Source organism: Arachis ipaensis, chromosome B04 (genome assembly GCF_000816755.2).
Source record: "Arachis ipaensis cultivar K30076 chromosome B04, Araip1.1, whole genome shotgun sequence".
NCBI lineage: Eukaryota > Viridiplantae > Streptophyta > Magnoliopsida > Fabales > Fabaceae > Arachis > Arachis ipaensis.
Window position 1 is genome coordinate 6,747,910 of NC_029788.2, and position 13,952 is coordinate 6,761,861.

General features: G+C 35.5%; 2 protein-coding genes across 2 annotated transcripts; one reads left to right on the forward strand and one right to left on the reverse strand.

Moving 5' to 3' along the window:
* On the forward strand, positions 6,731-9,423 carry LOC107638675 (mitochondrial pyruvate carrier 4). The gene is made up of 5 exons (XM_016342030.2): positions 6,731-6,918; positions 7,887-7,985; positions 8,237-8,289; positions 8,895-8,968; positions 9,162-9,423. The coding sequence occupies exons 1-5, from the start codon at positions 6,864-6,866 to the stop codon at positions 9,199-9,201; spliced, it is 321 nt and encodes a 106-aa protein (XP_016197516.1). The 5' UTR covers positions 6,731-6,863; the 3' UTR covers positions 9,202-9,423.
* Positions 10,213-12,585, reverse strand: LOC107638676 (uncharacterized protein DDB_G0285917). Its single transcript, XM_016342031.2, has 3 exons — positions 12,020-12,585; positions 11,039-11,209; positions 10,213-10,666 (listed from the first exon to the last, which is right to left on the reverse strand). Exons 1-3 carry the CDS (start codon positions 12,386-12,388, stop codon positions 10,535-10,537), a joined length of 672 nt encoding a protein of 223 aa, XP_016197517.1. The 5' UTR covers positions 12,389-12,585; the 3' UTR covers positions 10,213-10,534.

Sequence of the window (13,952 nt, forward strand, 5' to 3'; positions counted from 1 at the left end):
ATGACACACCAGCACCTCCCACTATGAGCATTGCATCAGATTCATCTATAAGTTCTGCATCGCCAGTGACATCTTCTCATGACATAATTACTTCTGCATCATCCTTAGCATTGGAACCAGCATCAGCACAAGCATCATTAGACCATACATCCACTAACATTGAACCTCCACCTGCTGTACCAATTTCTAGAAGGTCTGAACGAGAAAGAAAACAACCGTCTTATCTTAAAGATTTTCATTGTTTCCACATTTCATCACATAGAGATCCAATGAATGCGCTCCAATTACCTTCAACTTGTAAGTATCCTCTTTCTCATCATTTGTCATATGCATTATTCTCTCCCAAGCACCAAGCCTTTACTTTCTCTCTCATAAATAACCCGGATCCCAAATACTATTCTGAGGCTGTCTTGCATGATTGTTGGCGGAAGGCCATTGAGGCAGAACTCACTGCTCTTGAGCAAAACAAGACCTGGATCATCACTCCTCTTCCTCCTAGGAAGAATGCAATTGGTTGTAAATGGATCTTTCGTACCAAATTCAATCCAGATGGCACCATTGAAAGACACAAAGCGCGGCTTGTTACCCAAGGCTTCACTCAAATTCCCGGAGTTGACTACATTGACACCTTTAGTCCCGTTGTGAAGATGAGCACTGTGAGGGTTCTCCTTGCAATTGCCGCAGTGAAGAACTGGCACCTTCATCAGCTTGATGTGAATACGGCTTTTCTTCATGGCGACCTTCATGAAGATGTTTACATGAAGCTCCCAAAGGGACTGCAGTGTTTGAATCCCAAGTTAGTTTGCAAATTGACGAAGTCTTTGTACGGCTTGAAGTAGGCTAGTCGCCAGTGGAACATCAAACTCTCTGCTGCTCTTGCTGACTTGGGGTTCACTCAATCTGAAAATGATCATTCATTGTTTACTAAATCCACCGGTACAAGATTTACTGCCATCCTTGTTTATGTGGATGATCTAGTGCTGACAGGGAACGATCTGGATGAAATTCGAGCTGTTAAGATTTTCTTAGATGATAAATTCAAGATTAAGGATCTTGGCATCCTCAAGTTCTTTATTGGTATGGAGGTAGCGCGCAACAAAACCGGTATTGCACTGTATCAAAGGAAGTATGCATTAGACTTAATCACGGATTGTGGCTTACTTGGTGCCAAGCCAGCTTCTACGCCTATGGAGTACACTACCTTCCTGTCTAAGGATTCAGGTTCTCCTCTTCCTGATGCAACCATGTATCGCAGATTGGTGGGCAGACTTCTATATCTTACAAATACAAGACCTGACCTTAGCTATTCAGTTGGGTGCTTATCTCAGTTCATGGATTCACCCACTGATGCTCACTTGACGGCAGCCTATCGAATCCTTCGATATCTTAAGCAATCCCCTGCAACAGGCCTATTTTTCTCAAGCAACAATTCCTTTACACTGTCTGGTTACACAGATTCTGATTGGGGTGCTTGCAAAGACACTAGAAAATCTATTAGTGGCTATTGCTTCTTTCTTGGCAACACTCTCATTTCTTGGAAAAGTAAAAAGCAAGCCACAGTTTCAAGGTCCTCCTCAGAAGCTGAATATCGTGCCCTTGCTAATGGCACTTGTGAGCTTATTTGGTTACTCAAGCTTTTAAAGGAATTTGACATTCACCCTCCTCTTCCGGTTGATATTTTTGTGACAATAATTCGGCTATCTACATTGCATCAAATCCTGTGTTCCATGAGAGAACCAAGCATGTTGAGGTAGATTGTCATGTGGTTCGAAATAAGTTTAAAGAAGGAATTTCTAATCTCAGGCACATTGTCTCTAGCGATCAACCTGCAGATCTTTTCACTAAACCCCTTGCTCCCAAACCATTTTCTCACTTGCTTTCCAAGCTGGGCTTACTTGATTTGCACAACCCAAGTAATACCAGCTTGCGGGGGCTGTAACATAATACAGCTGCATACTTTGTATTGCCCAATAAAATTGAAATGCAGCAAAATAGCAATCTGTTAGAGTTTGTTTTGTATAGCTGTGGAATTTGTTTTGTATAGTTGGCAGGTTGGTTAGTTTGTTAGATTTAAATTCTACACCACTAGTTAGTTATTTAATTTTTCCTATTTGTACAGCTATATATACTGCATATAGCTTTGACTCTTCAAATCAATTGGATTATTCCAAAATTCCTTTCTTTCTCAATCACAATCTCGTTCTTCTCTCTTCTGTTTTCTCTACTCAAGGCTGCATCACAAGCCTTCTCCTCTTCAAGCTTGCTCTTGCAAGTTATTTAAATTACAAGCTCGATACCATTTTACAGCCTGGTTCCTGCCCAGTAGCCCTCCATCTCCATCGGCTTCATCTTCTCAACAGCAGCACGCAGTAGCCCTCTCATCGCGCGGTCGGCGGTCCTCAACAGTCAACACCGGTAGCCCTCCATCGACCCAGGTGAGTGACTCGTCCTCTGCTCATCTTCTTTGTTCTTCGCCTCTGCTCATGTTCTTCCATCGACCCCGGTAGAAACATGCATGAAATTGAACTTCCTCTGTGAACTGAACTTAGAATTATGTTTTATTTTGTTGGTCAATTTGTGTTTGGTCTATTTGTTTCCTCGGCTCAATTTCTGTTTGCTGCTGAGCATAAGAAATAAAAAATCTGAACTGTGAACTGTGTGAAGTGTGAACCTGCTCTGTGAAATTGGCTCTGTGAACCGTTCAATTTCTGGAACTTCATCTGTGAACTGTTCAATTTCTGTGAACTTAGCTCTGTAAACTTCCTCTGCTCAGTGCTCATCTTCTTCCTTCTTTGTTCCTCTGCTCAATTCCTGTTTGTTGGTTAGCATAAAAAATTAATAATCTGAAAATTAACTGGCTGTGGCTGATCTTCTATTTTGCAGCTCAATTCCTGTTTGTTGCACAATTTCTATTTTGTTGGTCAATTTGAACTGTGAACTTGCTCTGTAACTGAAGACATTCTGTTTTCTGTTGCTCTCTATTTGTCAATTTTATACAAACACGGTTTGGTATGTAACTAAAGACATTCTGTTTTCTGTTGCTCTTTTTTCTTTGTTGCTCCATATCTTTTGTGCCCCCCCTTCTCTTTTCCCAGTTAAGATTAAATGATTCTTCCATTATGAACTTTGGTTGCATTCGGCAAGTATTGTTTAATGTTTATACAATGCATATCGTCTTAAATACAGATTGATGTCTGAAGGATTTGTTTCATACCTGGAGTTGTGGAAAAAAAAATGGAGTTTCATTTAAAAGATTGTAACATCATTTGCAGTATCAGCTACTTTGTTGATGTAAATATCAATATTATACTCTAGTATGCTATCTTGTATTGCTTCCTTTTGTAAATATCAATTTCTGACTTTCTGTGAACTGTTCAATTTCTGACTTGGCTGTTTTTACTTTTTAATTTCATATATGCTTTATTAATTTCAGTTATGGAAGATAATATTAATCAAGAAGTATCTGCTAATAACAATGTTTTATGTAGTGTTTTAAATTTCGAAAATATTTTAAGATTTATATCAGACTATAATTATATTTTAGGATGTGTATTTATAATTTATTTATTATTCTATTCTAAAACGGTTTTTTCGGTTGAACTATCGGTTGAACCGGTTAGACTAGTAAACCAGTGACTAGAGCGGTTTAATGACCGGTCCGGTTTTCTGAACGTTGCTCCCAATACACATAAACCCTTACTGTCAGTAGCGGTTTATGGCCAAGCATCAATAAACAGAAACCGCGATAGCCTCTAGCGGTTTCTGTATTTTCCATTTGCATGTAATTCGTGGCTGGCTATAGCGGATTAATAAACAGAAACCGCGATAGCCTCTAGCGGTTTCTGTGTTTTCCATTTGCATGTAATTCATGGCTGGCTATAGCGGATTAATAAACAGAAACCGCGATAGCCTCTAGCGGTTTCTGTGTTTCCCATTTGCATGTAATTCGTGGCTGGCTATAGCGGATTATGTGTTTACGTAAATCACTACTACCAGTAGTAGTTTTTATAGATATATAAAATAATGTATTTGCGTCTTCAAGAATGCAATTGCGTAAATTTAAAGGACAAACAATTTAGTTATGTAAATTGCCCTTTTTTAAAATTGTTGTTGAAAAAGTCTTTAACGTGTATATAATATTTTTCTTTCTATTTCAATTTGATTGCAATTTGTTTACGGTGAAATTTTCTAGGAGGAAGACTTTATACAAAAAAAAGAATATTCTTACGTAATTTGTAAGGGATGAAATTTTGTGGGAGAATTTTGCTAGGAAGACAATGAGAAATCTTTACAATATATATAATGGATTGAAAATTCGGCCCAATAATAAAAAAAAAACACCACTTAAATTACCCAAACTAAAAATCTTATTCAGTTATTCTAAAATTTTAACCATCTTTTATACTCTAATTTACCAATTTAACATTTTATTTCCCAAAATTTCTGTTGCCGCTCATTCATCAACCATCTCCCTTCACCGGCGTCATTCTTCCGCTCACCGGACATCATTGTCGCCTCCTGGGTTCATCAAGCCGTCGCCGCTTCACCAACCACCCCATTCACCGGCGCCACTCTCTCCCTCACTTAAAATAATCATCCGACTACCTAATGAAATTACCATCCAATATTTCTTAATTGTATATACTTAAACCAAATCGAACAAAATAACAATCCACTTAAGAATAAAAATCATTCGCATATCTAGTGAATTGAATATCCAACATATTTTAATTATATAACTAAACTCAATCCAATCAAAATAACCATCTACATAAGCATTAAAATAATCATCCATATACCTACTAAAATAACTTTAAACAGGCCATTGAATTAATATTAATCTGTCCGAGAATGGCATAGAGAAGTCTAGCCTTAACAGCTTTTTGAAACTCCAATTTTATTTTCACCCTTCAATCCTTCACCAGTTTGATCCAGAGAGAAGAAAGAGAAAAAATTGCATTGGAGCACATCACAAAATGCCAGCACTCTAGTAGGCTAACAAATCCAATAGTTAAATGGGACACAAGAAGCACACAAACGGTGTTTATATTACTTTTTTTTTCCCTATTGTGATAGCTGCTGATAAAAATGAACGAATTAGAATATAGAACCATGAAGAGACAGCATCAACATAACAATGAATCATCATCATCATCAGGAATACCAACACCTCAATAACGATGAAAAAGAAGAAGCTCGATGTCCCTTTGATGATAATGCAGCGGCCACGGAGAAGTACAGAAGAGACTGCGGAGGTATCCGACTCTCTTACGGAAAAATAAGGTGCAGTTTCGGTTGGCAGGAACCCCACAGCGACGTTGGAGGTGGATGCGGTGGCATCGGCACGGTCTCCGAGACCTAGAGGACAGCAGCAAGTTTTGGGAATGAAACAGAAGTTGAGAAATTACGATGAAATTAGAAGTAACCGTGTATTGAAATGCTAATTCTAAATTTTTAAATTTTAAATTTTAAAATTAAATAATTAATTAAAAATCTGATATTTAATTTTTAATTATTAATTTTTTTAATTTATTGTACATATTGTATTGTACACTAATATCATCATTTTCTCATACTTTTTTTTAGGAGTGTGCATGGTTCGACCTGGCCCCGAACACTTTAGGGGCTATTTTGGTGTGATTTCACTGGGTTTAGGATCGGGTAAGGGTCTAAAAAGTAGATCCGGTCATTATTTTGGGTCGGGTCCGGGTCATGGCTCGGGTCACCCGAAGTCGGCCCGGTGGCCCGGTCATCATACACAATTAATATTTTGTGTTATTAGTGATGAATGATGGCTATTCTTAAGTGGAATTTAAGTATTATAAATCTTAATATTTTGTGTTATTAGTTATTATAAGATTATAAGTTAATGTTTTATATTTAAAATGCATAAGATTTTAGACTAATGCATAATATTGTGTTATTTATATTGATTTAAATATTTGGTATTATTAGACAATATTAGTATTGATTATGCTTATGCTTTAATTTTAGAGAAGAGTTGGTTCTTGTTATATTTTTCTAAGTGAATTTTACTATGTCAAATAATGGTTGGAGTCTTAGAAATTTGGATATTTTCACATGCTAGCTTATACGAAGGTATCAAGGTAATGTAATGTTAACGGCCCGATTTTCACCCGATTTTTACCCGGTATAATCGTGGCCCGAAAGTGTATAGGTTTCATCGGGTCTAGAGCCGGATTTGGGTTTAATAAATAGGCCCGATATATATTTCGAGCCGAATCTGTATCACATCAAACCCGGTTTCACCCAATTCATGCACACCCCTACTTTCTCTTAGAAATGGATCATTTCCATTTTTTTTAATACTTGAGAGAATAAAGTGTGATATCTCATATTTAATTTGGAATCAAAATTAAATAAAAGAAAAAGAACAATAAAAAATAAGATCCTACACTATTTAATTTTTTTTTTTTTACTAGAGAGAGAGATCCACTCCCGTTTTTCTTTGTGGGATGAAATTTGTTTAGTCTGCATATGGAATTACCTAGGTTGTTAAGCAACTTACGCAATAAATAACGGAGACGCACAAATAAATCTAAAATCGAATGCCAAACACCAAAACACATGCAACAAAAGTCGCTGAGATTTTCCCGTGACGCCGCGAGTGTTACTGTGCTCTGCACTCTGCAGATGAATTTACCAATTTGCCCCAAACCAAACTTAGCTCAACGTCAGAAACATATACTTTTAACCATGTTAGAGCCACGTGTCAGGATCTGATTGAATGGCGCTGCGAAGTGGATCCTCTCCGCAGTTGTTCGAGCCTACTATATAGTTTCCTTTGGTCGCAGAAAGTGAACCCCATTTCGCAAAATCGAAAGCGAAGAAGAAGAAAAATCATGGCGGCTTCAAAGCTTCAAGCTTTATGGAATCACCCAGCTGGTCCCAAAACTAGTGAGTTACCTCATTCGTTTTTCCTTTCGTACTCGATATTTTTTTCTATACTTTCTTTTTGTCTTATTTATTTTCGTCTATCGAAGAGTTTTCTATTCGATTCGGTTCTTCGAATCTTCATTCCATAGCACATAAACTTCTCAATCGCAATCCACTTCCAATTTTTATTCCTGAAGCTATAGGATTTGACTAGCTGAAAATTCCTGATTTATTGGAAGGTCAAATGGACTCGCAGATTTTTTTGCTCAATTTTTTACCTTTTATTTTATTTTATTGAGGGGGTAAACATTATGTCTAAGTGTTCACGGTCAATAGTCTTAAATTAATCCTTTTTTGGGGATATATTTTTCGAATTGCTGGGATTCGTTTATTTTATTTGTTTAGGTTCCATTTCAGTTTAATTCAGCCTTTTTTTTTGGGGTATTTTGTCCAAATCTAATTGAATGTGATGAATTTCAAGTTTTCATTCATTGGGAGTCCTATTACATCATGAATTTGGTGGTTAAGCGAAGAAAAGTAGAAGAAAATTGTTGGGGATTTGACAGATGAAGGTAGCATAATGAGGCATTATGGAGAAACAAGTTAATTTTAGATTTATTCATGTTATACTTTTATGCAAATGTTGTGACCTGGATGTTCCTAATCTACCCGAGGATAGATAGATTCCGGTCTTTAGCCATTGAGATAAAATGTATTGTAATTTATTGATCAACATTCGTCTGTGTATTCATGAATTGGTTAAAATAATATGATCAGAGGTGGCTTGCTTTTCTTGTAGTGAAATTTAAAGATCACTCACAAAGAGCACCAAAGGGAATATAATTTTCAGTAGAAAGTCATTCTTTCTGCTCTAATCCACCTCGTTATCTCTCATTTGGTTGCATTGAACCACTGTTGCTATTGAGCGTTAAAATGAAAATTGGCTACCCTTTGCAATGCTTAAAAAACTCATTTCACTTATTATGCAGTTCACTTCTGGGCACCAACATTTAAGTGGGGTATCAGCATTGCCAATATTGCCGATTTCGCAAAACCACCTGAGAAAATTTCCTATCCTCAGCAAATAGGTAAGGGATACATATTGTAATATCATTTACTGTTATATATTATGGACATAAATATGCAGCATGCTGCATGCATGTCTGAATTCCCTAGAAGGCACAAACATGCAGAAGTTTAAGATTTATACAGAATTATGAGTAATCATATCCATTTTTCTTTCTTTTTTTTTATGCTGTTCAGCAATCAGCTTTTGCAGATACATTACCATGCATTAGATTTTATTTATATCTGTGCTGATTCCTGTTATCTTCCCCAGCTGTTACTGCTACTGGAGTTATCTGGTCACGTTACAGCACTGTTATCACTCCAGTAAGCTTCTTTTTCCCCCCCTCAAAAGAAGGATTGCTTCGACATGTATTTGTGGCCTAATACATGGATCTTCTTTTTTCAAGCAAAATGTTATCATTTGGCTATATTCTGCTTTGCAGTTGCATACCTCTCTTTGAATGTTGCAAGAGCATGACATACAAATTTGACTTAAATGGTTCCATAACATCAATTAGGATATGCCCATGGTAGTTCTAACTTCTAATGTGCAACTTAGGAGGACATAAAATTCCCGTTTTTCATCAAATAATTAATTAAATCATTAGATCATGATGTATATACTACAGCCTTCTCACTCTGATGTATTCATTTTTTCCCTATAGAATTTGGTATCTCATCTTTTGTCCCTACATTTGTTATCCTTGCATATTTTGTCTGCAAACCAAGTTGCTTCCTTCATGCCTCCTTGTGTGTATGAGCATACAAGATTTGTATGCTAGTAATGAAAATAGCCATAAGAGACATGTAAACTACTTTGTATATCACTTCCTGCGTATTATCAAGATTATAGTTTTTCTTTTTGGTTAATGTAGAATACATTTTGCATGATCCAGATGCATTTATGGTAATTATTTCTTATGATGCAGAAAAATTGGAACCTATTCAGTGTAAATCTTGCAATGGCAGCAACTGGCATGTACCAACTCTCACGTAAATTGCGGTGAGTTAATACCCCAAAGTGGTGGGTACTTCATGAAACTTGGCCATTGTTTTTTGGCAATAGTTATAATTTTCTTGAGAATCCGTAAGGTGTTCGTTATGCTATTTTTTGCTATGTTTTGCCAATGGTTATTATAATCAGCAGTTAACACCTTGCCCATCATACATATATATTAACTTGTACTACTTTCCAGGCATGACTATTCTTCTGAGGCAGCTGTTGCAAAAGAATGATGACGAAAACATTTGAAAATCCCAAGTTACTGTGTCTATGGAGGGGGATGGCCTGTTTGTAATTTCCACACACAATTGAATTCTTGGTTTTGAACTAGTAATTTCATCTGTACTTTTTGGCAGGGCAAGAACTGTTGGGTCATCCTCTATTGTGTATTTTCTCTTTTATTTGAATGTTGTAGAATAAGGGATTTTACACAAGTAGTGAAATGAATGTCACAAGTCTCGATATTTCTTTTTGCTAGCCTTGCCTGTGTAGTTAATTTTTCAAAGTGAACCGGTTTTCCGGTTCCCTTCCCATCATCACTTTTATACTTGATAGTTATGTGATTTCATGGATAGCTTAAGAATTTGCAGCCTTCTATTCTAGGGTATACCTGATTATTATATCATGATTTCTAAGATAGCATTTGGAAGAGAGACAGAGATTGAGAGATTGAGGCTGAGGGACAGAGATTGGAAGACAGAGACTGAAATAAGTCTTAGTATTGTGTTTGGTATAAAAAGGGAGATAGAGATTGAAATAAGAATGAAGTTCTAATTTAATTTGCACAAAGTATAAAGTTAGAATTAATTAATTGAAGTGAGGGTATTTTAAGTATAAAATATTAAAATTTTAGTCTCCACTTGCAAAATCTTCAGTCTCCACTTTTTGGAAGTACTAAAATATTGAAATTTTAAAGATAGAGATTGAAATTTTAATAAGTCTCTGGGCCAACAAACATGATACTGTTCCAATCTCCCAGTCTCTATTCCAATATCTCAAAACAAATGCTATCTAACTTCATTCGATTTAAAGGGATAATTAAGTATGCCAAAAAGGCATGAAAACTCTAAAAAGACCCGTGCATTTGCCCGGACACATACACAATGGAGTATTATCGTGCTGCTTTCTATATTTACACAGCTGATAAATAGAATGCTTATTATCACGATAGGTTGATATATTATGGGAATTAACCTACAACTACAAACAAAAGGCCTCTGTGAATTTATCTGACAACATTGCAAAGTTGAATCAACTTGAAATAGCACAATTTCATCAATATATTGAGTACAAAAATCCACATCAATTCCACAATATCCCGCCTCAATAGATATTAGGGGAAAAAAATAAATATGTCCAATGGTTGGGGAAAAGGAATACTATGACCATCCCACCAAGGACACTGAATAAGAAAAATATTATAGGCATATGCCGGTACAACAATCCAATCTAAAATGATCAATGGGTGAACACAAAACCAGGTGAAAATATACTTTTGTTGATCAAATACACGTGTAGATTGGTGCACTAATGCTCACTATCCTGAGGACTTCTGTTCACTTTGTGTTACTGGCCATCTCTTGTTTGATTAGTTTTTGAATCAGAGTCATTTTCATCGTCATGTGATGTTAACCCCAAACTTAAATCCAATGTGCTTTCATTTAGATCTTGGCGTACTACTTGATTTTTGTCCTGAGGCTGAAATATAAAGTCAAAATTATATATGAAATTAAAACGAAGTCAGATCAGAATGCTAATTAGTCACTTTATGGACTTCAAGTTTTGCCAGGAATATTAGACATTTTTAATTACATGATAATCAAGCACATTCATCTTTTTTCAAATTGCATAATGCTTGTTTAAACCAATAATATTCTCCAAAGTCCAAAGTGACAAACGAACCATAATGATCATCATCTATTTTTTTAACCCAAAATGATTCCCTTCCATAAATTTATGTAAGCTAACTATGCATACAGTTTTGCTTCCCTCTATAGTTCTATATGACTCGCTGGAAACAATGAAGAAAATGTGCAGAGACATGAAGCCCAATCACAGGCAAAGGTTTACCTGACTTTCATCTGCAGGGACATCATTTATGTCAGGTTTTTCATCCATAGTCTCAATTTTGTGACTTGGTTCTGCTGCAATTGGATCGGTATCAACTGGCTTATCTTCTTCAATCTTTTCAGCACCATCAATTTCTGCAGCCTCATTCCTTTGCTCCTCTAGTACAGCAACCTGCATCATTAGACAACCCAGATTTCCAATCCTCATTAGCATTTAAACATGAAAAACCAGTATCAACATGTGCAAAAAGCTTAGCTTTACCAGAACGTTCTATCAACCTAAAAAACATTTTTAGCAAATGACATATTCATGAGATCAGTCATCCCATATACATGTAAATTTGAATTACCTGCCCCGAAAGGATAAATACAGAAGTTGAAGAGAGGTATCAAAATCTTTGCACTAATGGACAGGATAACAAATTACTGAAAACTAAATTGGTTATGGGTGAGTAGATCCCCCAAAGGCATTCACTTTCTTTTTTCACATAACTTTTAGCTCTGATACTTGAATAGTCTCACTTTCTGCAAACTTGCATTCATGATTTTCCAAATTCTATCGTCAGATAAACCTGCCACCACATGTTAATAGGGTGGCATTGCCATCAATTACCTTCATTTTGCTATCACTCAACAACTTCAGCACAAGACTTGGGTAGGTATTTCCCATCTTGGCGGATTCATACTAGAACATACTTCAAAACATATAAACAAATTCGGCTCAAATAGAAATAGCATCAACCTCATTCTACATCATATCATTCCTCTCATTCCCATCACATACCATAGCCTAAACAATCACTTCCACCACACTCACAACAGACCCAAATCTTCCCAACTCCTAAATTACTAACAATCCAATAAAAACCCTAATTTCAACACACACACAAAACCCAAAAACCAAAAGCAAAGCGCAAAGGTCAAGACTTTTTCTTTTCCATTTAAATATATAGATAAGAGAGGCGCATTGTAAGTGACATACCGGAATATATTTGAATTTCCTGCGTGGCGGCTCTTCGGGGGCGTCAGAGGGTGGTGGCACAGAATCCTTGGCAGCGGCGTTTCCATTTGAATTGTTGTTGTTGTTGTTTTGAGATTGGGTTATAGGGGTCCACTTGTAAAGAAGCAGATGGGAACCGTTATTACCGTTAGAATGGTGCGTGTGATTGTGATTGTTATTGTTGGCGGCGTTGTTATTGTTGTTGTTGTTGTTGGAATTTGCGGAAGCAGAGGAGGAATTGGGTGAAACGTGGACCCACTTCTTCTTCCACTTTCTCACCGGTCCGGTGAACACAGTCGCCGGTCCGTATCGGGTGGACGACCGCCCCAGCCGGGCCCCGACACCCTCCATCGTCGCAGATCTAAACTCTCCGAACTCCGATCCGCACAATCTAAACCCCAAAACAAAAATTATTTAAAATTTATTAAAATTTTATTATTTTTGAGGGGGAAACAAATTGGAATTGGATTTTGGAGTTAGAGAGTTTGGGACTCCTCTATCTCTGTAGGAAAAAAGGGACTCTTTTTCAGTGTCTCTCGTAAACACAATTGACCGATGATTCCTTTTTATAGTTTCAGTTTAGTTTCCAGGTTTGGGGTTGAGGGAAGGATCGTGTGGCTCAAGAAAGCCACTTCCTTTGAGCTAGTAAATCGTGGTCGTTGGCTGTGTGTACTAGTTCCTCCTCTCCTTAGTCAACTTTAATTAACTTCTTTTGGTGGGATTTATCATTTATCCAATCAACTAAAAGATATATATATATTTTTTTTATCTATTATTACATTGAGATAGTGGTTTACTGTACTAAGGTGGTTTTGTGAAAAATCTTTAGACTTTAGTTTTCAATTTTTTATACAATCAAATAATTCATCAAAATCAAACACTCAATATAATATATATATTATTAGAGGAGTGTTAAGGAGTCAGTAATTTTTTTGTTTTGTAATCATCAATAATATTTTTAATAGTGTGAGATTACATCTAATGGTGAGAAATTATTCATTTTTTTATGGTTAAGTATTGGTCACAAAACACAAAAATTACTGGCTTCCTAGACTTTTCCATATTTATTATTTATAAGGTCTTTATTAAAATTATTTTTTTCAATTATGTGATAATATAAAATAATTGACTAATTGATGGTATAAAAAAAGGTGAAAACTCAGGTGAAGTCGACTTCATGTGAAGTTGATACCTAAGAGCCGTTAGATAAAAAATTAGTCAAATCAATCAAATCATCTAACGGCTCTCAAATATCAACTTCACGTAAAGTCGACTGCACCTGAGTTTTCACTATAAAAAAAACTTAAGTCCATATTCTATTTTTTTTTATTGTCTACTGTCTAGTCCATATTCTATTTAAATTAGGAGAACTATTTTCAACTATTATTAATTTTAGGAATATTTTTAATTTAAAGTTTAAATCATCGCTAGTATCTAAAAAATTGTCAAATGCAAATAATCTTATCTAATTTTTTTGGAGTTTCTATTGAAAATATACTCGATCTTCAAAACTAGAGATAAATGATTACAAGATTTAATTCATAATGTTCGCAACACAATATTTATTCATATTTAATCTAAATTTTACGGATATGATTCGATCCGCAAATAGTTAGAATCAGACATTAAATTTTATAAATATATCTACATATCTAATGTGCAAATCTAATTAAATGATAAAAATATTATAAACAAATGAAAAATATAGTGTTTAAGTGCTCTTTTTAATTTGGTTTAGTTAATTTTCGATTTGTGTTCCGCTCTTAGAATGTTAGTATCTTAAAACTTGTATTATTAGTTGTTTGTTGTTGTTGAAATGTTAGATAATTAGATTTGGTTGTTTTATTTATATTATTATTCGTATATATTTGATTGTTTTATTCCTATTATTTTTAAAAATATATTGTTTAATTAC